Source organism: Tachyglossus aculeatus, chromosome X1 (genome assembly GCF_015852505.1).
Source record: "Tachyglossus aculeatus isolate mTacAcu1 chromosome X1, mTacAcu1.pri, whole genome shotgun sequence".
Classification (NCBI taxonomy): domain Eukaryota; kingdom Metazoa; phylum Chordata; class Mammalia; order Monotremata; family Tachyglossidae; genus Tachyglossus; species Tachyglossus aculeatus.
This window is the reverse complement of record NC_052101.1, coordinates 118,567,390-118,594,791: the sequence shown is the minus strand read 5'-3', so window position 1 is coordinate 118,594,791 and position 27,402 is coordinate 118,567,390. Positions and strand designations below refer to the sequence as shown.

At 44.6% G+C, this 27,402-nt stretch overlaps 1 protein-coding gene and 1 non-coding gene across 11 annotated transcripts in view; one reads left to right on the top strand and one right to left on the bottom strand.

The window, feature by feature from the left end:
• The first annotated feature begins 926 nt into the window (after positions 1-926).
• Positions 927-27,402, top strand: part of EPS15L1 (epidermal growth factor receptor pathway substrate 15 like 1) — a 153,649-nt gene continuing 127,173 nt past the window's right edge. For 8 of the 10 annotated variants that reach the window (XM_038740024.1, XM_038740023.1, XM_038740018.1 and 5 more), the window contains exons 1-3: positions 927-1,002; positions 24,974-25,015; positions 25,514-25,603. In XM_038740024.1, the coding sequence (XP_038595952.1) occupies positions 970-1,002; positions 24,974-25,015; positions 25,514-25,603 (165 nt within the window). In that variant the 5' untranslated portion in view covers positions 927-969. Of the gene's footprint in view, positions 1,003-24,973; positions 25,016-25,513; positions 25,604-27,402 lie in introns of those variants that run through there. The other 2 variants (XM_038740019.1, XM_038740022.1) reach the window with 2 other exon arrangements.
• On the bottom strand, positions 19,074-19,211 carry LOC119920356. The gene has a single exon (XR_005448109.1). It is a non-coding gene; the product is annotated as a small nucleolar RNA SNORA7 (small nucleolar RNA).

Genomic DNA, 27,402 nt, shown 5'->3' with positions numbered 1-27,402 from the left:
AACAGATATGTACAAGTAAAATCAATCGAGTAATAAATATGTACAATGTGTGTACGCGTGTACATGTGTGTACGCGGCGCGTTCCCGCTTTTGGCGCCGGGCGCGCGCCCCCTTCATCAATCGTATTTATTGAGCGCTTACTGTGTGCAGAGCACTGTACTAAGCGCTTGGGAAGTACAAATTGGCAACATATAGAGACAGTCCCTACCCAACAGTGGGCTCGCAGTCTAAAACGCTCCCCCTCGTCCCCCTCTCCATCCCCCCCATCTTACCTCCTTCCCTTCCCCACAGCACCTGTATATATGTTTGTACATATTTATTACTCTATTTATTTATTTATCTTGTACATCTCTATTCTATTTCTTTTATTTTCTTAGTATGTTTGGCTTTCTTCTCTGTCTCCCCCTTTTAGACTGTGAGCCCCCTGTTGGGTAGGGACTGTCTCTATATGTTGCCAACTTGTACTTCCCAAGCGCTTAGCACAGTGCTCTGCACCTAGTAAGCGCTCAATAAATACGATTGATTGATAAAAGGGGGAGACGGAGGACAAAACCAGACTAACAAAATAAAATAAATAGAACAGATAGGTACAGGTAAAATAGAGTAATAAATATGTACAATGTGTGTACGCGCGTACATGTGCAGTCTTTTAGACTGTGAGCCCACTGTTGGGTAGGGACCGTCTCTATATGTTGCCAATTTGTACTTCCCAAGCGCTTAGTACAGTGCTCAGCACATAGTAAGCGCTCAATAAATATGATTGATTGATTGATTTGGCGCCGGGCGCGCGCCCCCTCGCTCTCCGCCCGGCGTTGGGCGCGCGCATGCGCACGAAGCGGCCGCGCCGGCAGCGCCTCCGCCTCCTCCTTCTCTCTTCCCCTCCCCCTCCCCTGCCCCTTCCTCCTTCTCCTCCTCCTCCTCCTCCCTCCCCCCCATGGTAGGTCGATCGGTGCCCGAGTCCGGGGGAAGATGGCGGCTCCGCTCGTTCCTCTCGCCCAGCAGGTAGCCGGTGATCCGGGGTGGGGGCGCCGGCCGGGGGGAGGCCGGGGCGCGGGCTGTGGGGCCCAGCGGGCTGGGCCGCGGAGGAGAACCCGGAGGCCGGGCCGGGCCGGGCGGCGCGCTCAGCCCAGCCCGGGGTTCCAGGCCCCGGCCCCGCGGGTGGGGGGTGGGGGGGGGAGCAGCCCCCGCTGCAGAAGGCGAGGGGGCCCCCCCCGCTCTGTGGCCCCCTGAAGATGACAGATGAGGGGCGGGCCCCAGACCGCGGGGGTCGGGGAGGCAGAGAAGCCCCCCCCCCCCCCCCCCCCCGGACTGGAACCTCGCTGCGGGCAGGGAACCTTGCTGCATCGCCCGCTCCCATCATCCTCATCATATTTATTGAGCGCTTACTGTGTGCAGAGCACTGGACTAAGCGCTTGGGAAGTCCAAATTGGCAACATATAGAGACAGTCCCTACCCACCAGTGGGCTCACAGTCTCAAAGGGGGGAGCCAGAGAACAAAACCAAACATACTAACAAAATAAAATCAATAGAAGAGAATGTACAAGTAAAATAAATAAATAGAGCAATAAATATGTACAAACATATATACGTATATACAGGTGCTGTAGGGAAGGGAAGGAGGTATACCTGTATATATGTTTGTACGTATTTATTACTCTATTTTATTTGTACATATCTATTCTAAATAAATAGAGCAATAAATATGTACAAACATATATACGTATATACAGGTGCTGTAGGGAAGGGAAGGAGGTATACCTGTATATATGTTTGTACATATTTATTACTCTATTTTATTTGTACATACCTATTCTATTTATTTTATTTTGTTAGTGTGTTTGGTTTTGTTCTCTGTCTCCCCCTTTTAGACTGTGAGCCCACTGTTGGGTAGGGACCGTCTCTATATGTTGCCAATTTGTACTCCCCAAGCGCTTAGTACAGTGCTCTGCACATAGTAAGCGCTCAATAAATACGATTGATGATGATGATGATGAGGTAAGATGGGGGGAGGGAGAGGGGGACGAGAGGAAGGAAGGGGCTCAGTCTGGGAAGGCCTCCTGGAGGAGCTCCCAAGCGCTTAGTACAGTGCTCTGCCCCCCGGAAGCACCCAGTAAATACCATTGATTGATTGATTGATGTCATCCTCGGTGAAGGGGGCGGGGGGGTGGGGGGGCCGGAGCGGATGGAAGAAGAGCGCAGGCCCTTGAGGAAGGATATGCCTGCGGGATAAATATGCCTCAGAGCCCGTCACCTGGCTCGTTTTCGGGGGGAAAATCCCCAAATCCGTTCCCCACTCTTCGTAGTAACAGCCTTTACCTCAAAAATAGCCACAGTCTAAAGCAGCTCCTCCCGTGGCCTCTCTCAAGTGCTTAGCAAACAGTAAGTGCTCAGTAAATAATAATAATGGCATTTATTAGGCGCTTACTATGTGCAAAGCACAAACCATCGATTGATTTTTCCCCACACGTTGGCAAATACTGAGGAAAAAATATTCGCTCTCTTTCAACTGAGCCCCTTCCTTCCTCTCCCCCTCGCCCCCCTCTCCATCCCCCCATCTTACCTCCTTCCCTTCCCCACAGCACCTGTATATATGTATATATGTTTGTACATATTTATTACTCTATTTATTTTACTTGTACGTATCTATTCTATTTATTTTATTTTGTTAGTATGTTTGGTTTTGCTCTCTGTCTCCCCCTTTTAGACTGTGAGCCCACTGTTGGGTAGGGACTGTCTCTATATGTTGCCAACTTGTACTTCCCAAGCGCTTAGTACAGTGCTCTGCACACAGTAAGCGCTCAATAAATACGATTGCTTGATTGATTTCAATCCGAAGATACCGTTTCATCACCTTCCAGCAGACATTTAAGATTGTTGTACAGGATGAGATTTATATTTAAGATCAAACATTGCAAATCAGTGATGGGGTAGCATGCTATTTTCAAATGCATTTATTGGAAAATTTCTTCACTGATTTGTTTCTTTATCATCTTGATTTTTTCGCTTTCCTGCTGCCTCTCCAGTGTTTGATACAAAAAAAAAAGGATTATAACGGGCCAGAACATAGGGAAATAAGTTTCATACTTTTGTCCTAGAGGGTCCAAAGACCTGGGTGTTTCAACCCCAAAAGCTCCCCCTGTATAGTACTTTATAAATGCTCATTGTGTAAAAAAAATCCCTCACATAACTAAGGAAAAAGAAACAGGAAAAAAATATTTCCTCTGCCCACACTCAACCGATCAATGGTCGTTTCTTTTAACACAGAAATAGATCAGCAGCCAAGCAATCTATGTAAGCGTAAGATTATAAATCACAACCTGAAGGATGCTATGGTAGTCTTTAGTGACGATGAAAAGGAGGATTTCTGGGCCCTCAAAAGAGGTGGTCCATCCTCTCGGTATCGACAGCCATTCAACTAAATAAATAGTACTTAGAAATATACTCACCAAATGGAACCTGTGAAGCTGATGATACACCCACTTCTAGAAGCAAAGGCCCTTCAACAGGCCATAGCTGGAGCCTCTCCATGGTTTTGAATGAACAGTCCCAATTGTAGCGAGGTACATTACGTTTCATGCCCGACCTGCTATAGAACAGCAATTCCCAAACTTTTGCAGCCTAGATCCCCTATCGATCAGTAGCATGCATCAAGAGCCTTAGCTGTGTGCAGCGGTTAAATCAATCATTGAGTGATATTTGAGTGATTACTGTGTGCAGGACACTGTATTATGCCCTTGGGGTAGTACAGTATAACAGAATTGGTAGACATGTTCCCTGCCCACAACGAGCTTACAGTCTAGGGAGTGAAGACCCAGTGTTTTCTCTCAAGGAGTTTGCAATCTAATGGGGGAGGCAGACACAAAATGATTCACAGAATGGAGGAAAAAGAATGGAAAGATGGAGAGGTGACTAAATAGGTGCTGAAGTAGGAGAGTATATGCATTGATGGGATGTGTCAGGAGGCCGGGAGTATGTAAATCAAGGGTAGCTAAACTGCGGCTCTTCCCTAGTTGCCGTGTGGTTTGGTCACACATACTTGAAAATATCTGCTTGCTTGCTATGTGACCTTGGGCAAGTCACTTAACTTTTCTGTGCTTCTGTTCCGTCATCTGTAAAATGGGGATTAAGACTGTGAGCCCCATGTGGGACATGGACTGCGTCCAACTTGTATCTTGTATCTACCCCAGCCCTTAGAATGTCATAGGAATGTGCGCAGGGCACTGTGCTAAGCACTTGGGCGAGTACACGTTTGCAATTGAATGGAAGAGACAGACATTAAAATAAATTACTGCTAAGGGAAATGGGGAGAGTATAAGGGCGAGAATAGGTGCTTGAGGGGCTGGGGGTGGGGTGAATATAAAAATGCTTAAGAGGTACAGAAGCAGCATGGCCTAGTGGATAGAGCACGGGCCTGGGATTCAGAAGAATCTGGGTTCTAATCCAGGCTCCGCCACTTATCTGCTATGTGGCCTTGGGCAGTCACTTAACTTCTCTAAGCCTTATTTTATCTTATCTGTAAAATGTGAGCTCCATGAAGGACAGGGACTGTGTCCGACCCAATTTGCTTGTATCCACTCCAGTGCTTAGTACAGGGCTGGGAACATAGTAAGCGCTTAACAGATACCACAGTTATTATTAAGTGCAAAGGAGACCTAGAAGGGAGGGACAAATAGGGTGGGGAAATAAGGGGTTAGGGTAGGCCTGTTGGAGGAAATGTGATTTTAGTACGGCTTTGAAGGTGGAAAGAGTGGTGGTCTGTTAGAATTCCATGCCAGACGGAGGACAGGAGCAAGGGCTTTTGGTTTGTGGATCTTCAGGTCTTGAGGCTTGCCCACTCTTGGTGTATATGCTCCCATCCTCGTGTCTCTCTCCACTTCAATCCATACTTCATGCTGCTGCCCGGATTATCTTTGTCCAGAAACGCTCTGGGCATATTACTCCCCTCCTCAAAAATCTCCAGTGACTACCAATCAATCTGCGCATCAGGCAGAAACTCCTCACCCTGGGCTTCAAGGCTCTCCATCACCTCGCTCCCTCCTACCTCACCTCCCTTCTCTCCTTCCCCAGCCCAGCCCGCACCCTCCGCTCCTCCGCTGCTAATCTCCTCACCGTACCTCGTTCTCGCCTGTCCCGCCATCGACCCCCGGCCCACGTCATCCTCCGGGCCTGGAATGCCCTCCCTCTGCCCATCCGCCAAGCTAGCTCTCTTCCTCCCTTCAAGGCCCTACTGAGAGCTCACCTCCTCCAGGAGGCCTTCCCAGACTGAGCCCCTTCCTTCCTCTCCCCCTCGTCCCCCTGTCCATCCCCCCCATCTTACCTCCTTCCCTTCCCCACAGCACCTGTATATATGTATATATGTTTGTACATATTTATTACTCTATTTTTTTTTACTTGTACATATCTATTCTATTTATTTTATTTTGTTAGTATGTTTGCTTTTGTTCTCTGTCTCCCCCTTCTAGACTGTGAGCCCACTGTTGGGTAGGGACTGTCTCTATATGTTGCCAATTTGTACTTCCCAAGCGCTTAGTACAGTGCTCTGCACATAGTAAGCGCTCAATAAATACAATTGATGATGATGATATGCTTGAGGTGGGAGGATATGGAGTGGGGAGAAGATAATTGTTTGTGGAATACCTCCTGGGAGAAGTGGGATTTCGGGAGAGCTTTGAAGATGGATTTGAAGGTGTGGGGGAAGGGGTTCCAGGTAGAAGGAAAGGCCAGGGAATGGCAGCAGAAGAGTCTAGAAGGAGGCACAGTGAGAAGGCTATCTTGCCAGGAACAAAGAGGGAAAGAGCTGATGGTGTGCCTTAAAGCCAATGGTTGGGACTTTCTATGTGAGGCAGAGAAGGATTGACAGCCCCTGGAGGTTTCTGAGGATTGGAGAAATACGTGGAGAATGATGTTTTAGGAAAACCACTCAGGCAGCAGTGAAGTATGGATTGGAGAAGGGAGAGGCCGGAGATATGGAGATCAGTGAGGAGGCTGACATGATATCCTAACGGCTGGACCAAGGTAGCGGTCTCTTTGCTGACCTTTCTGCCTCCAGCCTCTCCAGTCCATGTGTCACTTGGCTGTCTAGATCATTTTTCTGAAAAAATCGTTCTGTGCACTTCTCTCCACCTCTCAAAAACCTCCAATGGTTGAGACCATCCATCTCCAGATCAAGCAGAAACTCCTCACCGTTGGCTTAAAGGCATCAATCAGCTCTTTCAATCAGTGGTATTTATTGAGCGCTTACTGTGCACCAAGCACTGTACTAAATGCTGGAGAGAGTAATAACAATGGCATTTATTAAGCGCTTACTATGTGCAAAGCACTGTTCTAGGTGCTGAATACAATGGAGTAGAATTGGTAGACATGTTCCCTGCCCACAAGGAGTTCATAGTCTAGAGGGGGAGACAGACATTGAAATGAATTGCAGGTAGGGGACATGGGAGTGGATAAGGATAAGTACTGTGGGGTGAATATCAAAAGCCTAAAGGGTACAGATCTGAGTGAGCAGGTGATGCAGAGGGAGGGCCTCTTGGAGGAGATGTGATTTTAGTAGGGCTTTGTAGGTGGAGAGAGGTGGATCTGAGCGGGAGGGAGTTCCAGGCCAGGGTGAGGATGTGGACAAGACACAAGATGTGGTCAGCGACAAGACAGACGAGATAAAGGTAGCTTCGTGCTGCCAACTTGTACTTCCCAAGCGCTTAGTACAGTGCTCTGCACACAGTAAGCGCTCAATAAATACGATTGATTGATTGGTGGTAGAGGAGTGAAGTGTGCGGGCTGGGGTGTAGTAGATCTGCGAGGTAAGATAGGCGGGGACGAGCTGATTGAGCGCTTTAAATCTGACCTTAGGGAGTTTCTGTTTGATGTGGAGGTGGATGGGTAGCCATTGGAGATTTCTGACGAGTGGGGGATGTGGACTGAACTTTTTTTTTTTTTTCCAGAAAATGATCTAAGTAGCAGAGTGAAGTAAGGACTGGTGAGGGGAGGGACAGGAGACAGGGAGGTCAGTCAGGAGGCTGATGTAGTAGTCAAGGTGGGATAGGTTAAGCACCCGGATCAGCATGCTAGCAGTCTGGGTGGAGAGGAATGGGTGGATTCTCCCTCCCTATCCTCCCTCCTCTCCCACTGCAACCTAGCCTCACACTTTGCTTCTCTAACACCAACCTATTTACTGGATTTTAGGCCCACGTCTCTCACTGTTGACCTTGTGATCAGTCAATCAGTGGTATTTATTGAGTGCTTATTGTGTGCAGAGCACTGTACTAAGTTCTTGGGAGAGTACAATATAACAGCATAGAAGCAGCTTAGCTTAGTGGAAAGAGTCTGGGCTTGGGAGTCAGAGGTCATGGGTTCTAATCCAGAAACGCCACTTGTCTGCTGTGTGACCTTGGGCAAGTCACTTAACTTCTCTGTGTCTCAGTTCCCTCATCTGTAAAATGGGGATCAAGACTGTAAGCTCCATGTGGGACAACCTGATTACCTTGTATCTACCCCAGTGCTTAGAACAGTGCTTGGCACATAGTAAGCGCTTAACAAACACCACTATTATTATTATTATTATTATTAACGGAGTTGGTAGATGTCATCACACCCTCCCTCCCACCTGGAACCCTCTCCTCCTTTGCATCCAACAGACGACTGCTCTCCCCACCTTCGAAGCCTACTAAAATTATATCTCCTCTAGGAAGTCTTCCCTGACTAACCTGTCATCTCCCCAACCTGTTCTCCCTCTCTCCTACGTCACCTGTAACTAACCTCACATCTCCCCACGCTATTCTCTCTCCCTCCCGCGTCACCTATGACTAAACCTCTCATCCCTCCGCCCTATTCCCCCTCTCTTCTGTCACCTTCGTGCTTGTCAGTTTCTCTCTCCCACCCGCACAACATTTATGTTCATATCATTCCTCTGTTGTGTCCCTTACTTGCAGTTTATTTTAATGTCTGTCTTCCCCACTAAATTGTAAGCTCCTTGAGGGCAGGAAATCCTGCTCTACCAACAGAGAAGCAGCTTGGCCTCGTGGATAGAGCCCAAGCCTGGGAGTCGGAAGGACCTGGATTCTAATTCTGGTTCCGCCACTTGTCCGCTGGGTGATCTTGGGCAAGTCACTTCTCTGTGCCTGTTACCTCATCCGTACAATGGGGATTAAGACTGTGAGCCCCATGTGGGACATGGACTGTGTCCATCTTGATGACCTTATATCTACCCAGCATTTAGTACAGTGCTTGGCCCATAGTAAGCGCTTAACAAATACTAATACTTCTAATAATTGTGGTATTTGTTAAGTGCTTACTTTGGGCCAGACACTGTACTAAGTGCTGAGGTGGATACAAGCAAATCAGGTTGGACACAGTCCCTGTCCCACATGGGGCTCACAATCTTAATCCCCATTTTACAGATGAGATAACTGAGGCCTAGAGAAGTGAAGTGTCCTGCTCAAGGTAATGCAGCAGTCATGTGGTAGGGCCGGAATTAGAATCCAGGTCCTTCTGATTCTCAGGCCCATGCTATATCCATTAGGCTGCTGCACCTCGCTATTTAAAAAACAACAACAACAAACCCTATCATAATTAATTGGTGGTATTTACTGAGAGAGAACTGTGTGCAGAACACTGTAGTAAGCACTTGGGAGAGTACAGTACTACAGAGTTGGTAGATTTGTTCCCTGCCCGTAAGGTGCTTCTAGACTGGAGAGGAGCTTGCAGTCTAGAGTCTATTGTATCCTCCCCTAAGGGATTAGTAGAGAGCTCCGAACACGGTAACTGTTCAAAAAATGCCATATTGATTGATTGTTTGGCCATTTGGATGGAGAGGAAGGGGCGGAGCTGGGAAATGTTGTGGAGGAAAAAACTGCAGGGTTTATTGATGGGCTGTATATAGGAGTTGTATGAGAGTGAGAATTCAAGGATGATACTAAGGTTGCAGGCTTTCTGGGACAGGGAGGGCAGTTGTGGTGTTGACTGTGATGGGGGAAGTTAGGTAGGGGAGGCAAAATGAGGAGCTCAGTTTTAGACATTTTGACCTTGGGACATGAGATTAAGGAGGTGAAAGGTCTAGGCTTGTGAAAGATTTGGAAGTCTGTCTTTTGGCTTCTGCTCTACTTTGGAATTTTTTTTCTATTTTCATACTGGAGTTCCTGCTTTTTTCTTTACTATCACAGCATCCCCCGGCCTGTACTCTTTCTCCTTCTCCCAACACAAAGAACTGCCAGCCTATCTTGTCCCTTTCCCTCCAAAAATATCCTCAGTTACCGTAGGTTTTACTTCCCCTCTTGCCCCTCGGTCCGTTATCCTTCTCAGTGGGACTGGCTTGTGTCCCTATAGACAAATGGTAATAGTAATATATATTACTATAATTAGAATTAGAAATATTAGAATTTTCATGCGCATGACAGTGAAGCTTTGGGAAATGGCCCTTAAATACCCAGTAATTTCCAGATTATTTTTATACTGTCACTGCTTTAACATTTCACTTACTGTTTCAAGCTCACTTTCATTTTTTATAATTTTTCCCCCCTTATTTTGTTGTACTTCATAATGAGTGTTTCTCCCAAGCCTTTGCTCATCCTTAATAATAATTGAGGTATTTATGAAGCACTTATTAGGTGCTAAAGTGCTTTAGTAGGTGCAGCTGCACAGAGTAGATAAGAGCTCACCTTCAGCATCATGCTCTTAGAGAATAGCTCCCTTTGGACTGTAAGCTCATTGTGGCCAGGGAACATCTTTCGACCCTTTTATATTGTCATATTGTGCTCTCCTGAGCACTTAGTACAGTGCTCTGTACTCAGTAAATATGATCGATTTGAAGTTGATCAGGTCGAACACAAGGGATGGGGGACTGTGTCTAATTGCCACCTTGTATTCTTTCCCAGCACTTAGTACAGTGCTCTGCAACACAGTAAGTGCTTAATAAATGCAGTTACTTGTACACTGCCCCTGTTCCACGTGGGGCTCACAGTGTATGTAGGAGGAACAGGTATCCGTCTTTCCACTTGCCCCACAAAGCAATGGAGAGTCTCTGTACTTTCTGGACTGCTTGTTGTTTTCTGGGCAGGCAGTTAATAAAGCACCAGACTGTTAGAAGACATGGATTCTCATCTCAACCTTCCCACTGTATGGGCGCCAGTGTAGACTTAATCGCTGGGAACCTCAGTTTTGCCAGTTACAAAGTCAGGTTAAACCCTTCCTCCTCAGAATATCGCAGAGATGTCAGGAGGAGCTGCAGCAGTGTGGCCTAGTGGAAAGAGCAAGGGCCTGGCAGTCGGAGGACCTGAGTTCTAATTCTGGCTCTGCCAGTTGCCTGCTGTGTGACCTTGGGCAAGCCACCTAATTTCTCTGGGTCTCAGTTACCTCATCCGTAATGTGGGGATTAAATCCTCCTCCCTCCAATTTAAACTGGGAGCCCCATGTGGATATCTACCCCAGCGCTTAGAACAGTGCCTGGCACATAGCCAGTGCTTAACAAATACCATAATTATTATTAATAAACAACTTGTATCTATCCCAGCACTTAGTCTTGTGCTTGACACATAGAAAGCACTTTGCAAATATCATTAAATAAAGGAGCATTCATATTTGTTTGGAAGGATGATGCTCTATGAATCTCTTATTATTTACACCCCATCTGCATCTCCAGTTTGGACCCTCCCGGTCATCAGCCCCACGTACCCTGCAGTACAAGGTGCCTTCTTTTACTGGAGACCCTGCTTTGAGATTCTCTGGCCTAGAGATCAAAAAGCAAAGTAGTATTCCAATCAATTATATTTACTGAGCACTTACTGTGTTCAGAGCACTGTACTAAGTGCGTGGGAGAGGAAAACACAATGGAGTTGGTAGAGACATTCGCTGCCCATCAGGAGCCCACTGAAGAAAAGTTTTCAAGCTTTCAAATATTTCAGAAAGCGGGGAGAAAGTTAAAACATTTCTTACCTTTGCCAAACTTGTTAAGGTTCTCATCTTAAATGACCCCGAATTCTGTTTGGATCAGTTTGATGCCTGTAAAGGGAAATCACTGATCACCAAAGAGCCCCCAACTCTTTTTTTCCCCTCACCGTGAAAAGTGCCATGGTTATGTCTTGAATGCGTTAATCCTCAGGGTCCGATCGCAAGAGAGCTGTTTTAATCTTAGCTATTGAGAGGATGGAAGTGGAGTCATTGTCTTTGGGCGAGATGGTAGCATGGATCTGAGAATCATCTTACCCATGATTAAATCTGTTTGTATAACCTTACTCTTTTAACAGACGAGCACACACTTGAACAGTAAAACTGAAAACCATTCCCTAACCATATGAACTATTCCCTAACATAGTTCATATGGTTGTCACCCCATCTTGTGATTTGCTGCTTGTGCTGGTCTTTGTATCCAAGGTAGCAAAAGTTCACAGGCCCCATTGCCATCTCTGTTCAGTCACGCAGTGGTATTTACTGAGCGCTGACTGTGTGCAGAGCACTGTACTAAGTGCTAGGGGAAGTACAGTACGACAGAGTTGGTAGAAGCGTCCCTGCCCACAAAGAACCTACAGTTTACAGGAGGAGATGGACATTAAAATAGATTAGGGATAGGGGAAATGTTCATGGTTGAGGTCTGAATTCAGCTCATTGTGATTATTAAGGTCCCATTAAGTACTGCTGCTTAACAGAACCCCAGAAAGCCACCATGGGTATCAACTTTTTCTTCTGAATGTATGGGCACACGTAGCACTGTACTAAGCACTTGGGAGAGTACAATATAACAATAAATAGACACATTCCCTGTCCACAACGAGCTTACAGTCTAGAGGGGGAGCTTACTCTTCCCACATTATAAGTCCTAAAAATCCTACCATCTCATCCTTCTCCTCCTCCTCCAAGCTTTACTCACTTGATTTCCCAGCAATTTTTTTAAAAATGATATTTGTAAAGTGCTTACCATGTGCTAGGTGCAATGCGAAGCACTGAGGTGGATATAAAATAATCATATAGCACACAGTCCATGTACCACATGGGGCCTACAGTCTTAATCCCCATTTTACAGATGAGAGAACTGAGGCACAGAGAAGTAAAGTGACTTGCCCAAGTTCACATAGCAGACAAGTGGCAGATCCAGGATTAGAACCCAGGTCATTCTGATGCCCAGGCTCTATCCACTAGGCCATGCTGCTTCCCATTTCATCGTCATCTTCATGCTGTGCCATTTCATCCCATCAGCCAACTCTAGTAGTAGTAATAGGGAAGCAATGTGGCCTAATATTTAAGTGCTTACTGTGGACAAAGCGCTATAATAAGCACTGGGAAAAACTGTATGGGGGGAGAATTAGACAGGGTCCCTGGCCCTCATGAGGCTCACAGTCAAAAGAATGAAAGGGGACTGGTGATGGACATAAAAGGAAAAAATAAAGCAATCCAAACACAAAGGTAGCATAAAAACCGAGAATAGGGAGGAACTTACTTGCACCTGCCGTAGCACTCGTAGATTTAGGTGCACTCATTTATTCTGATTATTTGAGTTGTAAATATTGTGTGTTTGTCTCTCAGAGTGTAAACTCCTTGTGGGCAGAGAACCTGTCACTTCTTTATTCTGTAGTTCCCAGGTTCCTAGTATAGTGCTCTGCCCCAATTGGGCGCTCAATGCTTGCTACTAGAGAAGCAGCACTAGCCATGAGGATGGAAGTCAAAGAGGGCAATTATCACAAACAGAACACTGAACCCAGTAGACCATCAGTGTGACCCAATATTGCATTTCTTACCTGCCTGCAAGTTTTTTACAATCTAGATAAACTTTGGTTCAAGAAGGATATAGATAGGTTAATGGAGAAGCAGCGTGGCTTAGTGGATGAGAGCACAGGCCTGGGAGTCGGAAGAACCTGGGTTCTAATCCTGACTCTGCCACGTGTCTGCTTTGTGAACTTGGGCAAGTCACTTCACTTCTCTGGGCCTCAGTGACCTCATCTGTAAAATGGGGATTAAGACTGTGAGCCCCATGGGGGACAGGGACTGTGCCCAACCCGATTTGCTTGTATCCACCCCGGCGCTTAGAACAATTCCTGGCACATAGTTATTGTTAGTATTACTAATGGTTGATAGAGCCATAATGGGTTCTATCAACTCATAGGAATCAGCATACTTGTTAAGTGCTTACTATGTGTCAAACACTGTTGTACTGGGGTTTTAGATCTGGATACAGTCCCTGTCCCCCATGGGGCTCACAGTCTTAAGTAGGAGGGAGCGCAGGTATTGAATCCCCATTTTACAGTTGAGGAAACTGAGGCATAGAAAAGTTAAGTGACTTGCCCAGGGTCACACTGCAAGCATTTGCCTGAGCCAAAATTAAAACCCAGGTCCTCTGACTCCCAGGCCCATGCTCTTTCCACTAGGCCGTGCTGCTTCTCTAGTGGAAAGAGCACGGGCCTGGGAGTCAGAGGACCTGGATTCTAATCCTACCTCCTGCACTTGTCTGCTGCATCACTTCGCTTCTCTGTGCCTAAATTACCTCATCTGTAAAATGGGGATTAAGATGGTGAGTCCCTTGTGGGACAGGGACTGTGTCCAACCTGATTAGCTTGTAGCCACCCTAGCACTTAGTACAGTGCCTGCCACATAGTAAGCGCTTTAACAGTTACCATAAAAAAATGGGTGTGATGATCAATCAATCAGTGGTATTTTTTGAGCACTTTCATTCATTCAGTCGTATTTATTGAGCGCTTACTGTGTGCAGTGCAGTGTACTAAGCGCTTGGAAAGTACAGTTTGGCAACGTGTAGAGACAGTCCCTACCCAACAATGGGCTCAGAGCATCATCATCAATCGTATTTATTGAGTGCTAACTATGTGCAGAGCACTGTACTAAGCGCTTGGGAAGTACAAATTGGCAACATATAGAGACAGTCCCTACCCAACAGTGGGCTCACAGTCTAAAAGGGGGAGAGAGCACTGAACTACGCACTTGGGAGAGTACATTATAGCAGAGTTGGTAGCCAAGTTTCCTGCTCACAAGGAGTTTCGCTTCTTGAGGGTCATTCAAAGCTAGTCACTTAACTCTTACTGCCCCTTCCAAAGGGAGAAACTCATTACCATAAGGTGTCAGTCTTATACCTGATGGAGCCACTTAGAACAAAGCAAGTCATGGGGGGGGGGGGGGGGAGGGGAGTAAGGAGAAGGAGAGGGGGCTAACTAGCTGGGAAAGTAGTAAGGCCATTTTAGAATGAGCTGGAGGCCAAGCATTTGAAAGGTCAAGATGCCGAAGAATAGTCCTAGTTTTGAGTACAGAGAGTTGGGACCAGGGAGTGAGGCTCCGCCTGCAGAGTTGACCTAGGGGGTTCTCTGGGAAGGGCTAGCTTCATCAGGGAGAACTGAACCAGGGCGTATGCGGACAAAGGAAAAACCTTCAGGGCCATTGCAGAGAACTAAAAGGGTTTTGAGGGGAAGGGGAAGACACCCCTATTGCAAAGGGGTGTCTTTAGGAAGAGGCGTTTGATAGCAGATTTCTTTTAAAGAGCTGTTATTCAGCTGTTACTGCTGTTTTTGGTAACTGCCTTGCTGCACGCTAAAGGCTCAGTCCTATGTTGATAGTGTGCAGGAGCTAAAGGACCACTGTTGATAACCTAGTGTTGAGTTTTAGAAGTCATTGAAGACTGGTTGTGATCCATAACCCCTAGAATTTGTGTGAGGGGAGTGTGGGAGACTCACAAACATCAGAGACAAGCTCTACTGTAGGGCAGAACAGGGAGGAAGGCTCTTCTCTGGGCCCTAGCAACCAGCCCTGGACTGGCTAAATGGACTCCAGATCACTCTTTTGCCATATGAGAGACCAAATCTACAAAGGCAAAGGATGATGGCAGCAATTTAAGGAGCAAATCTTTGGGGGTTCTCTAGGGAGCACTTAAAAACTGCTCCTTATCGCAGCAAAGGAAAAAGAAAACCCTAGGGTGCTCGTGGTAGGGGTTATTTTGGTGAGGAAAAAGGGCAGGGGTGATCCCTGAAATGCCACAATCACTGTTGCTTGTTAAGTGCTTACTATTCATTCATTTGTATTTATTAAGCACTTACTGTGTGCAGAGCACTATACTAAGCGCTTGGGAAGTACAAGTCGGCAACATATAGAGACGGTCCCTACCCAACAATGGGCTCACAGTCTAGAAAGGGGAGACAGACAACAAAACAAAACATGTAGGCACTGTACTAAGCGCCAGAGTAGATACATGCTAATCAGGTTGGACACAGACCCTGCCCACATGAGGCTCACAGTCTGTCGGAGATAGGAGGATTTAATCCCCATTTTACAGATGAGGTTACTGAGACCCAGAGAAGTGAAGTGTGTTGCCCAGGGTCACACAGCAAACAAGTGGTGGAGCTGGGATTAGAACCCCGATCCTCTGACTCTCAGGCTTATGATCTTTCCACTGGGCTACAGGGAAATATTAGGAAAGTTGAATGGCATATCCATAATCATGAAGTAGGATGTCAAGGAGGGCAAATGTCTTATGTCATCACTGTCAGAGACAGAAAACCATCCTGGAAGGACCATTAGTCTGACCATATGGTCTGTTTTATGTTCTTCAGTGAGAGGGACTGTATAATCTTCCCTTTCTGTAGTTTTAGGTTACAAAACATTGCTTACTTTTAGAAGAGGGAAAGGCTAAGTGATAGCTCCCTGAAAGGGGAGATTTATTGCCACATCCTTTGAAGGAAGGTGTGAAGAAGGAAGTGGCTTGTAGAATGGGAAGCAGGAGGCTCTTTCAGGTAAATAAGAGACTGAAAGAAGGCATGGAGTTGCAAGAAAAAAAAACAGTGGAAGCTGAGAAATTGGTTAGAAAGAAAGAAACAAACAACAGTTAACTCTGGAAGATGTAAGAAATGAAGCTTTTTTAGCTACCCAGAGATTGGAAACTCTGTTCTAAGTGAACGGAATGTTAACCTTGGGAAGTATTTTGCCGAGAGCCCGAGATAAAGAACATTTAACTGTTGCTGAGTCAGCCCTGCCGTTGAAATGCCTTTGTCAGAAGCCACATGGGTATGTCGGGAACCCTAGAGTAATAAATTTAGGATCTGGGTCAGCTTGATATGCCTGTTATACCCGGGAAATCAGGAGCCACAATTCAAATTCATTTCTTAAATTTCACTGTTGACTACATGCTCCTCTGGAAAGTATGTATAAATTAGCCAACTAGTTGCATTGGATTTCTGACAAATGAATGAGTGTCTTTGTTAGTGGCTAAGAGTTTATGACGAGTCTTGACTTCTGGTCTAGTTGGGACACCTCTTCTAATTTGCCAGTTGTTTTTGCTCTTTGTCAAGTACAGTGGCTAACATGGTTCTCTACCACCACAACATTGATATATTTCTGCAGAACATTTTTGATACATCAGACAACCTATTGTATTTGCTAGCTTTAAACAATCCATTCCAGTTTACGGTGAATTGAAACTTGGAGGCAGTGTGACCTACTGGGAATCAAGAGACCCAATTCTAGTCCCAGGTCTGCCACCAGCCTACAAGTGTGACCTTGAACAAGTCACTTAAGCTCTCTGCCTCAGTTTCCTCCTTTGTAAAATAGGGATAAAATAGATTGTGAGCTCAGAAATAAAATTGATTGTGAGCCCCGTGTTGGACGACTGTGTCCAATCCGATAACCTTGTATCTACCCTTGCACTAGCACATTGTAAGCATTTAGTAAATGCCCTAATTAATTAATTACATTTCATTTGACTGTGTTTCGGGTTGCTGCCTCAAAGCAGAAGAACCCGACTCCGGCTAAATTACTTGTTAAAAGTTTAGGTTAGGGAAAGGATGTGAAGATATACTTTTAAATTGTCATACCCAAAGGAATTACACTTTCTGCATAGTGCCAAATTAAATTTACAATGCATAATTTGTGAAAGTACTTCATTATCGTAAAAATTGCTCTATTTCAAACTTTTCTGGAGACCTCTCAAATCTTTGATTATTCTTGATTGTGACCATCGTGATGGTAATTGTGGTTTTTGTTAAGCACTTACTGTGGGCATCACTCACTGCTTTCTGTTTTGGCAAACAAAGAATTGGGAAGAGAATTACAGAGTTGGCAGAGATGTATCCCTAACTGTGCTGTCCATATGTGACATCACCTCAGTGTGGATTCTTCTTGGAGCAAAGACTGTGTGGTTACTTCACAAATTGCCCAGAGGAGTCTGCTTTTCTGAAAGCTGCACTTTCCTGCTCATGTGTATTTAATAATCTGGGGGTGGTGTGATATTGATGCATTTATAAATCCTACTTGTTTGGGGAATTAATCATTTTGTTTACGATAGTCTCCCCAAACATCCATTAAATATAGAGCCACAGCAATGGATTTTTTAAGATATACAATCATATGTGCCACTTGAGTAAGACTAGACTTAGGCATGTAAGACTAGACTTAGGCATTTATGTGCTTTTTTAATAATCTGGCAATGATGTCTGAAGGACCCGTGGCAATGAAACTTACATTCAGTTTCTTTGACTTTGGCACGCAGCTACACAGAACGTCCCGGAGAAAGTTAGTACACTCTGAACTGCAATATAGCTGACATTTGGTGGAACATTTTATTGGCAGAAATTATTTGGTGTGGCAGGCTTTAAATACCACAATTTTGTGCCTATATCGAGTGTTTCCTATTCTAACTTTAAAAGCTTTTGGTGACTACAGAATCCATCCCATTCTACTACAGTGTGGGGATTGTGTTCTCGCAAAACCCTGTGTTCAGGAAAACTCACGCTGTAGTAGTCCCCTGTTCCAGCAGCAGCGTGTGTAGGCACGCAGACTGTTCCTTCTGACACCGCAGCACACACTGGCCAAACAGGCTCACGTTGGAGAGCAGAGGGCCCCGATCCCCCAGTGGTGTTCTAGCCGAAGCGTGAACAGAAATAAGCATCCTAGCAGAACATGGTAGCATTAGTAGTAATAGTACTAAGTGCTTACTGGATGCAGAGCACTGTACTAAGTGCCGGGAGAAAAGACACCTGTGGGAGTTGAACACGGTCCCTGTCCCTCATGGGGCTCACAGTCAGACCTGTGTACATAAAGTCTTGCATAACCTGAAACTGAGCCAAAATCAATAGGTGTGAGGCCCAAACCTGGGCTCCCCCTTGTCCCTTTGGTCACGTTCAAAAGGTTCTGGCTTGACTTTTAGGGCGTGGAAGTGAAGGGCCGGGTGCAGGGTATTCTTCACGTATGTGCCCGCAGCCCTGTGTCCTTCAGGGATTCATAGCCCCAGCTGGTGCATATAAATCTCTGATCATCAGCTAGGCACTGTGCTCCTGCACAGTGACACCAGGCTGAGCTGGGTTTGGGCCAGGCTTGGACTAGGCCTTTTATAATTTCCATCTTTGGCCTGGGGAGATTTGGCTGGTGCCAGTCCTCTTGAGATGCGGGAGAGGAGCCCCCATAACAATTCTCTGCCCCTGTGTAGATTTTTGAAACAGGTAGATTGTGGATTGGATTTCGTACTGTAGGCAGAATTCAATTAGTGGTATTTATCGAATGCTTCCCGTGTGCAGAGCACTGTAGTAAGCACTTGAGAGACTATAGTACAATAGATCTGGCAGACATGTTCCCTGCTCACAAGGAGTTTGCAGCCTGGAGTGTTTTCAACAGTGATAACGTGAAATCTAAAAACATAAATTAAAACTTACTAAGAATGAGAAGTTTTGAGGGAAAGGATTGTAATGCTAGTCTTGAACCACAGCATTGAATTTAATGCATTCATTCAAGAGTATTGTGTACTTACTGTGTGCAGAGCACTGTACTTACTGTGTGTGTGGAAGAGTACAGTGGAGGGAAAAGCCACGATCCCTACCCTTAAGGAATTTACAGTCTCACGGGGTGGGCCGACAAACCATTCCCAAACGTCATAGCTATTGTCCGCAAAAGTTGTTGTCTTATGCTGTCCAGTCGTCTCCGACCCATAGTGACGCCATGGACACATCTCTCCCAGAATGTCCCACCTCCATCTGCAATCGTTCTGGTAGAGTTTTCTTGGTAAAAATATGGAAGCGGTTTACCATTGCCTCCTTCCGCACAGTAAACCTGAGTCTCCGCCCTTGACTCGCTTCCATGCTGCTGCTGCCCAGCACAGGTGAGTTTTGACTTGTAGCAGATTTCCCTCCACTCACTAGCCACTGCCCAAGCTGGAAATGGAATGGCTATGCCTCTGCCTGGCTCTCCCTCCCATAGTTGAGACTGGTAGAGTCCTAGGAACTCTCCAGGTGCGACCCTGAGAGGTGTTAGCAAAAGTAGAGCGGGATAAATGAACAGTGAGTGCTAAGGGTTGCTGTTGGAAAGGAGGAGCTTAATCAGGCAAGGTCACGTGAAGGAGATGGGGTTTCTCCGAGGACTTTGATAATGAGAAGAGCTGTTTTGGGGGCAAATTTGAAAGGGGCCGGAGGTGCAGGCGAGAGGAAGGGCGTGAGCAAAGGGTCAGATGTGGGAGAGTCAAGAGTGAGGTACAGCGAGATGATTAGCCTGGGAAGAATGAAAAGTGCCAGCTGGGATGTTTTGGGAGAAGAGGGCTGATAAGAGGGAGAGAGTTGGCCGAGTGCCTTAAAGCCAATGGTCTAAAGTTTCTGTATGATGCAGAGATGGAGATTTTCGAAAAAAGGGGAGACGTATGCAGAATGACTAGAAAAATGATCCGGGCAACAGAGTTAAGTATGGACGTAAGCTCGTCCTCTGGACTGTAAGCTCATCGTGGGCAGGGAATGTATCTGTTCATTGTTGTGCTCTTCCGAGTGCTTATTACAGCGCTCCACACACAGTAAGTGCTCGGTAAGTACGATTGACTGACTGACTGAAAAGGGAGAGGCTGGAAACAGGGAGACCCATGAAGGAAGCTCTTACAGTACTCTAGCTGGGATATGCCGGGTTCCTGGACCAGGATCAGGGCCGCTTGAATGAAAGGAAAAGGGGGGAATCCAGGAAATCTGAAGGAAGAACCAGCAGTATCATCAAGGCTGTGGGCTTCCGGGACAGGGAGGAATGGTGGTGGCGGTTGACTGATGGTGAAGTTATTCATAGATTCGTGGGGGAAGATGAGTTCAGTTTTAGAAATACTGAACTTGAAGCACTGGAGGATAGAGGACGGGCCTGGGAGTCAGAAGGTCATGGATTCTAATCCCGGCTCTGCCAGTTGTCTGCTGTGCGACCTTGGGCAAGTCACTTCACTGGGCCTCAGCGACCTCATCTGTAAAGTGGGGATTGAGACTCTGAGCCCCATGAGGGACAGGGACCATGTCCAACCTGATTTGCTTGTATCCACCCCAGTGCTCAGTACAGTGCCTGGCACATAGTAAGCAGTTAACAAATGCCATAATTATTATTATTATGTAGAGATGTCCTGGAGGCAAGAGGAAGTCAGTCTCTCATATTTATTGAGCACTTACCATCTGCAGAGCACTGTACTAAGCGCTTGGGAGAGGACAATACAGCAGGGGTAGTAAACATGTTCCCTGCTCACAACGAACTTACCATCTAGAGGAAATGTGAGATTGCAGAGGAGGCAAAGAGGATGTGACCCAAAATGAAATCGTATTAGGAGTTACATTAATATCGATCTTTGCTTTTTTGATATTTGCATGAAATACACGGATATGATCATGTGTCATTTACACTGATACGCACACGCCCCAGCAAATTTTCAATGTGACTTCAGTGTGTGAAAGTTCTTGTGCTGTGAGTTTCCATCGCTAAAATGGCATTGGCAGTGTTAATGGTGTTTGTCAATGAGAATTTAGTTTGTTTTTCCCCCCAGACTTAATGCTGTTCACTAAGAAGAATGGCCAGCCCCAGGTTTAAGACATTTTTAGGTTAAAAGTCCATTCTTTTTGTGTTCTTAAATGGGTAAAGTGACATCTTGTCCCTGGGCTGAGGGGGCAAAAAAAAAAAGCTTCAGGAAGCTTTCCACCAAATACCTTAGCTTTGAGAAGGTAAGAGTAACTGAAAGTGAAGATGCAGTGAAAATGATACCAGCCGAACTATAAGAATTCTGCAATTCATATGATAACTTTTAGTGATATGAGGTGGATTTTGCATTGATGATGAAGTGAAATCTCCCGAGGCTGTTGGGTCTCTTATTCCACTTCCTAACTACATCTGTCTCCACAGGCTGCAGCGTGCTTCAGCTCTGGAAGGGTTATTCCTCTCTAGGCTCCCTTTTTGTGGATTATTGATCAGATTTCATCACCACCTTTGTCTTCATTCATTCAATCGTATTTATTGAGCACTTACTGTGTGCAGAGCACTGTACTAAGCGCTTGGGAAGTACAAGTTGGCAACATATAGAGACGGTCCCTACCCAACAGCGGGCTCACAGTCTAGAAGGGGGAGAGACTTTAGTCTTTAGATCGACAAACTGCTTGAACAGACCAAAGCACATAAGATGTCGCTCCACAATTTATCTTCTGAGACAACATTCATTCATTCCATTCAATCATATTTATTGAGCGCTTACTGTGTGTAGAGCACTGTACTAAGCACTTGGGAAGTACAAGTTGGCAACATATAGAGACGGTCCCTACCCAACAACGGGCTCACAGTCTAGAAGGGGGAGACAGACAACAAAACAAAACATATTAACAAAATAAAATAAATAGAATAGTAAATATGTACAAGTAAAATAAATAGGGTAATAAATTTGTACAAACATATATACAGGATATATATATATATACACAAATTATATATATATATACACAAATTTACATTCTAGTGGTGATGCAATCTGGGATACTCATTTCCTTTCAGGTTCTGGAATGCTTTTCTCTCATCTATTTCCCAGCCGCTGTGGAGCGAAAGGACTGGTTGAGGGTGTTTGGAGACCCAGAATCCTTTGCCATATGTGCTAAATAATTGAAAAATCTAGTGAAATGATAAATTGGGTGTTCAGGCCGAAACAAAAGCCTGCTTTAAATGGTGTGACCTTGCTGGTTATTAGGAGGAAGCTGTATGTCAGTACTAAGAGGAAGCTGCAGGGTTAGCAGACGACTCTGCTTTTTCATCAGTTTTTTGGGGTTTTTTTGGCTCATGATTGAATTTAAATTCTTTTTTGGGGCCTCATACCCTATATGTGCTTTCTATCACAGTCACAACTTCCTTACATTGATTTCCAGAGCTATAAGGTACAGTTGAACCATATTTTGTGGCTTCCTGTCAGTTGATTCTGAGGTACTTTATTCTAGCCTTAGTCGATTAGATATTACTATATTTTTGCTATCAAGTTATCTTTCTGGGGCTATTTTTTCCTTGTTCACTTTGGCCTGGGAAATTTGGGGACTCTTGGGTGTGCTGATAAAAACCTTGCAGGCAAAAAATATAGGTCCTTATCCACAGGATTTTTTTAGACATTGTAGTTTTGGAACATTTTCTGTAACAAAGGTGGCTTTTTGTGCAATCATTAATAATACATCTAAAATTTATGACTGACTAATTGTTGCTAGGAATAGGGGTCATTATTGCAGCAAGTAAATGTCTCTGGGTTTGTGCATTCCATTCCAGTTAGTGAATGGATGAATATGCTGTTTGTAGGGTTATACTCTGTCCACCCTAAATTTTATGGCTGTGTTAGACAGCGGTGCTCTAACAGAGATAAATTTGGAGGGAAAGTTCTGACTTGAGTGCTTCTCTTTTGCTCTCATTCCTTTTTGACCTTTGTAATAGTTGCATTTAGTTGGATCATAAGATTTTGTGTGTTTGTAGCATTTTAAAATTGTAGAATGTGGTTCTGTGAGGGGACTGAATCATCCATTTTATTTTGACATTAGTGGGAGCCTTGGCGTAAAAATGGAAGATGAAATGTGCACAGTGGAGCAAACTGCCATGGATCTCACATTCCAGAAGGACACTGAGTTACACCCTCTCCCCCCGCCCCCACCTCCCATTTTGTTTTTTTTCCACTCTTCCTTTTTCATTTTTTTGGTAGTCTGTTTCCTGTGGGGAGATCTTTTTTTTTTTTTTGGTCTGGCTTAAATATTTTTAAATTTCATTCTACTGTTTACTTTATTTTTTCCAAACTGTTCAGTCGCATTTCCTTTTTAGCATTCTTCCTTCTGTGTTAAAAGTGCTTTCCCACTTTTAACTTTTATGTTTCTTTTCTCCCCCTTCCTTTAGTAATATGTTTTTTTTTCTGCCCGCTGCTTTTCTGATCTCCATAAGGATAAATCAGCATCACCAAGAAATTATTCTAGCCTGTCATTTAGAAGGTTAATCCCACCAAGATGTTTGATTCCCATACAGGGGTCCGCAGCTCGGGGTCGTGACTGTGGGGGAGGTCTCTGCTCTGGCCAAGACTGCCAGTTTTCTGGCGGGCTGTTGACTGGTCCAAAAGTGAGAAGACCCAATCGGGTGGGAACGCCAAACAAATACAGGTGTAGTAGTAGCTGCCAGAAGTTAGAGAAATTAAAGTAGGTAACATGGCCTAGGGGCGAGAACACGGACTTGGGAGTCAGAGGTCATGTGTTCTAATTCTGGCTCCACCACTGGTCTGCTGTGTGACCTTGGGCAAATCACTTCACTTCTGGGCCTCAGTTACTTCATCTGTAAAATGGGGATTATGACTGTGAGCCCCACGTGGCACAACCTGAGTAGCTTGTACCTACCTCAACGCTTTGAACAGTACTTGGCATATAGTAAGCGCTTAATAAATATCATCATCATTATTATTATTATAAGAGGTATGGCCTAGTGGAAATAGCACAGGACTTGGAGTGTGGACTTTAATCCTGACTCCCAACTTTTTTTTTTTTCTAATGATATTTGTTAAGCATTTATTATGAGTCAGCCACTGGGGTAGATACAAGATAATCAGACTGGACACAGTCCCCACCCCACTGAAGGCTCACAGTCTTAATCCCCATTTTACCGATAAGAGAACTGAGGTTTGGAGAAATTAAGTGACTTGCCCTAGATATCACAGCTGAGCTGGAGTGCTCTGTCCATTAGGCCATGCTGCTTCTTGCCTGCTGTGGGACCTTGGGCAAACCACTTAAAGTCTCCAGACCTTAGTTTCCTCATCTGTAAAATGGGAATAAAATACCTGTTCTCTTTCCCCCTTAGACTGTAAGCTTCTTGTGGGACAGGGACCGTGTCTGACCTGGGTATCTTGGCTTTTCCCCAGTGCTTAGTACAGTGCTTGGCTCTTAATTGGCACTTGAGATATCACAGTTATTATTTTGGCCAATATTGTAGTTCTACTCCTTAAAACCTTCCTTCCTTTCTTTCCCCTTGCCTGCTTTCTCACCCCTATCTAGCCCAATGAGAAGTGGGCCCTGGCAGTTGGGCTGTGCCTGGGTCCTTCACTTGCCCAATCAAGCAGTCAATCTGTGGTATTTATTGAGTGATTACTATGTGCAGAGCACTGTGCCGGCCCTGGGAAATGGTTGTAATCTTAATTGAAATAAACCATGTGTTTAAAGGATCTGTGGTATGATTTTAGACAGATGAGTTGCAAATCTTGTTTCCTATTAAGTCACATTTTTAAAGAACGCATTGGATGATAGTGGCCTTCGCCGCAATGAAGTTTGGGAGGAAAGTTATTTTCCTTTCTGAAGGCATCGATAACCTATCCAGTTGTCCTGTTTAAAAGGTTCGAATAATTAGAAAGCGATCCCGAGGTCCAGTTCTGAAACTGGAGTGCATTTTGAGTGGTTTAAGGAAATTAATTAGTGTTATTGTTGGGGGGGGGGGGGGGCATTGAAGTCCTAATAGATATGTTGAATTTGATATTGTGATGACCATTTCAGGTATTAATGATTCTGCTAACCAAGGTATTGTCACCAGAGTGGTGAATTATGAAGGAATAGGAGCATTTACTTTGCCTTCATCAGGTACCAGTATTTAGGTCTGAGAATAGATAGGTTGAATTATGTACCCAGAGGATAATTTGGGCATGGAAATTGTGATATTCACTGGTGTACGTTTTCCTAATGTCTGGATGTTCTTTTGCTCTGGCATTTGACCTTTCCTGGCTCACCAATTGTCGTGGTTTGATTTACAGTTTTCTACTGGGAACCCATTATATGAATCTTACTACAAACAGGTAAGCTCCTAATACTTCTGCATGCTTTACTTTTTGATAAGGAGCAGTGTAGCCCAGTGGAAAGAGCACAGGACTGGTGGTCAGGAGACCTGCATCCTATTCCTGGCTCCCCTCTTGCCTGCTGCCTCAATTTGGGCAGGTCTCTTAGCTTCTCTGTGCCTCAGTTTCCTTATCTGTAAAATGGGGATTTAGTGTCTGTTCTCCCTCCCTCTTAGCTTGGAAGCTGTAGGAGGAACAGGGAATGGAATCGATCTATCCGATTGTATTGTATCTATCCCAGTGTCTAGTACAGTGCTTGGCACGTGGTGCTTAGTGCATATTGTTGTCATTATTATTATTATTATTATTATCCAAACTCGATTTTAGTTATGCTATTGATGACGTTTACCGCTCCTTGCCCAGTGAATAGAATGTCTGCTTTTTTTTTTTACCCTCTTTGCCATTTTTCCTCTTTTCTAGAAAATGTGCTTCAAATGGTCCTGTGTTTTTGTATTACAGGTAGATCCAACATATACAGGGAGAATTGGAGCTGGTGAAGCTGCCCTTTTTCTTAAAAAATCAGGTCTCTCAGACATTATCCTTGGAAAGGTAAATGAAGCTTCAATGCCACCAGCAGAGTATGTGAATTCTTGTGCACTCACGGTTATACACTCACAATCTATTTTTGGAAACCATTTTCTGGCCTCAGTACCAATTTGAACTCTCACAGTGTTGCTATTAGTCTGATTTGTAATCTTCATTTCTGGTTATAATTCTGGACTCAGAAAAATTAAGTCAGGCATCTTCGTAGATGCTATTAATTCTTTCCTCATTTTGTTTTGTCGTTCATCAGACTAAAATCAGAATACTAATCATGTTATGGTGGCCTATATGTGATGTGCACTGTGTAGCTGTGCTCTCTGCAATATTTTGTGTGGGTTGTGGGTATTTTGACCCACAGCTCCTTGCACATCCACATAATAAACAACTATTCTGCCAATTGTCAGGAGACCATTACTTCATTACTACTCCAAACAGACCTAAGAGGCATTTCCTGAATAATTTTTCCCTGCCTTGCTGGTCATGTCAACCCATCACAGCCACTTCAAGCATTCTCGTGTTTTTCCATTTGTTACGAGTTTACTTGTGGCCGTTATTTACATCTGGTCTCTCAATCTTAACTACAACATATTCGTCGAATTATATCTACCCTCTCCCCTGTTGGACCATAAGCTCCTCCAGGGCAGAGATCGCATCTTTTTTTTGAATGGCTCCCAAACTCCTACTACAGAGCTCTGATCACCATAGACATCCAATAAAAATCGTAAATATTGATACTAATCAACCAGCTTCATTAGGGAGGCTTTGACTAGAGTCTATTTAGACAATAGAATTCTATAACAAATTGTTTTTAAGCTTTTTTCAACTTTTAAGATTTGTATTCCTATTAAACTTTTTCTTTCCTGGTCCAAGGTGATTTGGCGTTTTAAGATTGTAGAGGCTTTTTAAGACTGTACATTTTCTTGTTTTAAGACTAAAAATTTTATTTGTAATGATGATGATGGTATTTGTAATTATTTGTAATGAGATAAGGTGATGACTCTTTACAAATGGATAAACTAAAAGTGCCTAGCCAGAAATAATTTAATACGGAATATGTGTACTCTTATTATTATTACTACATAGGGTAGGTTTTCAAGAAAGAGGTTTGGGGATTTAGATTTTTTTTCGCTTATTTCAGCACCGCACATTATATCACACTACCACACTTACCTGATCTTTATTGTTATTACCCAAGGCTAAATTCGAGACACATTTTATAGTCGGCAGATTACCCCATCGGTTATTCAGAGAAGCAGCGTGGCTCAGTGGAAAGAGCACGGGCTTTGGAGTTAGAGGTCATGGGTTCAAATGCTGACTCCGCCACTTGTCAGCTGTGTGACTTTGGGCAAGTCACTTCACTTCTCTGGGCCTCAGTTCCCTCATCTGTAAAATGGAGATTGACTGAGCCCCCCATGGGACAACCTCATCACCTGTAACCTCTCCAGTGCTTAGAACAGTGCTTTGCACGTAGTAAGCGCTTAATAAATGCTATCATTATTATTATTATATTCTAAACCAACATGTGAACGGGAGCCATGTAAAAAGAGCTGTAGTATGTTTTTCTTCTTCCTTGGCTTTCCCTTAGCTTTTCTGTCCTGGAAACTATAGCTGGAGAGAAGTTAAAATTTAGAGGAGTCAGTTTAGGTCCCAAAGTGTGAGATTTCTGTTGCCACTGTACTCTGTATCAGTTTCTATATTAATGCAGTAAGGATGTTTGTGAGTTACCAGAAATTACTGGGCATATATCAGAAGTTCATAACCAGTCAACATCCATCCTGTCTGTCCTCCCCCAGCCAAGGAGTAGC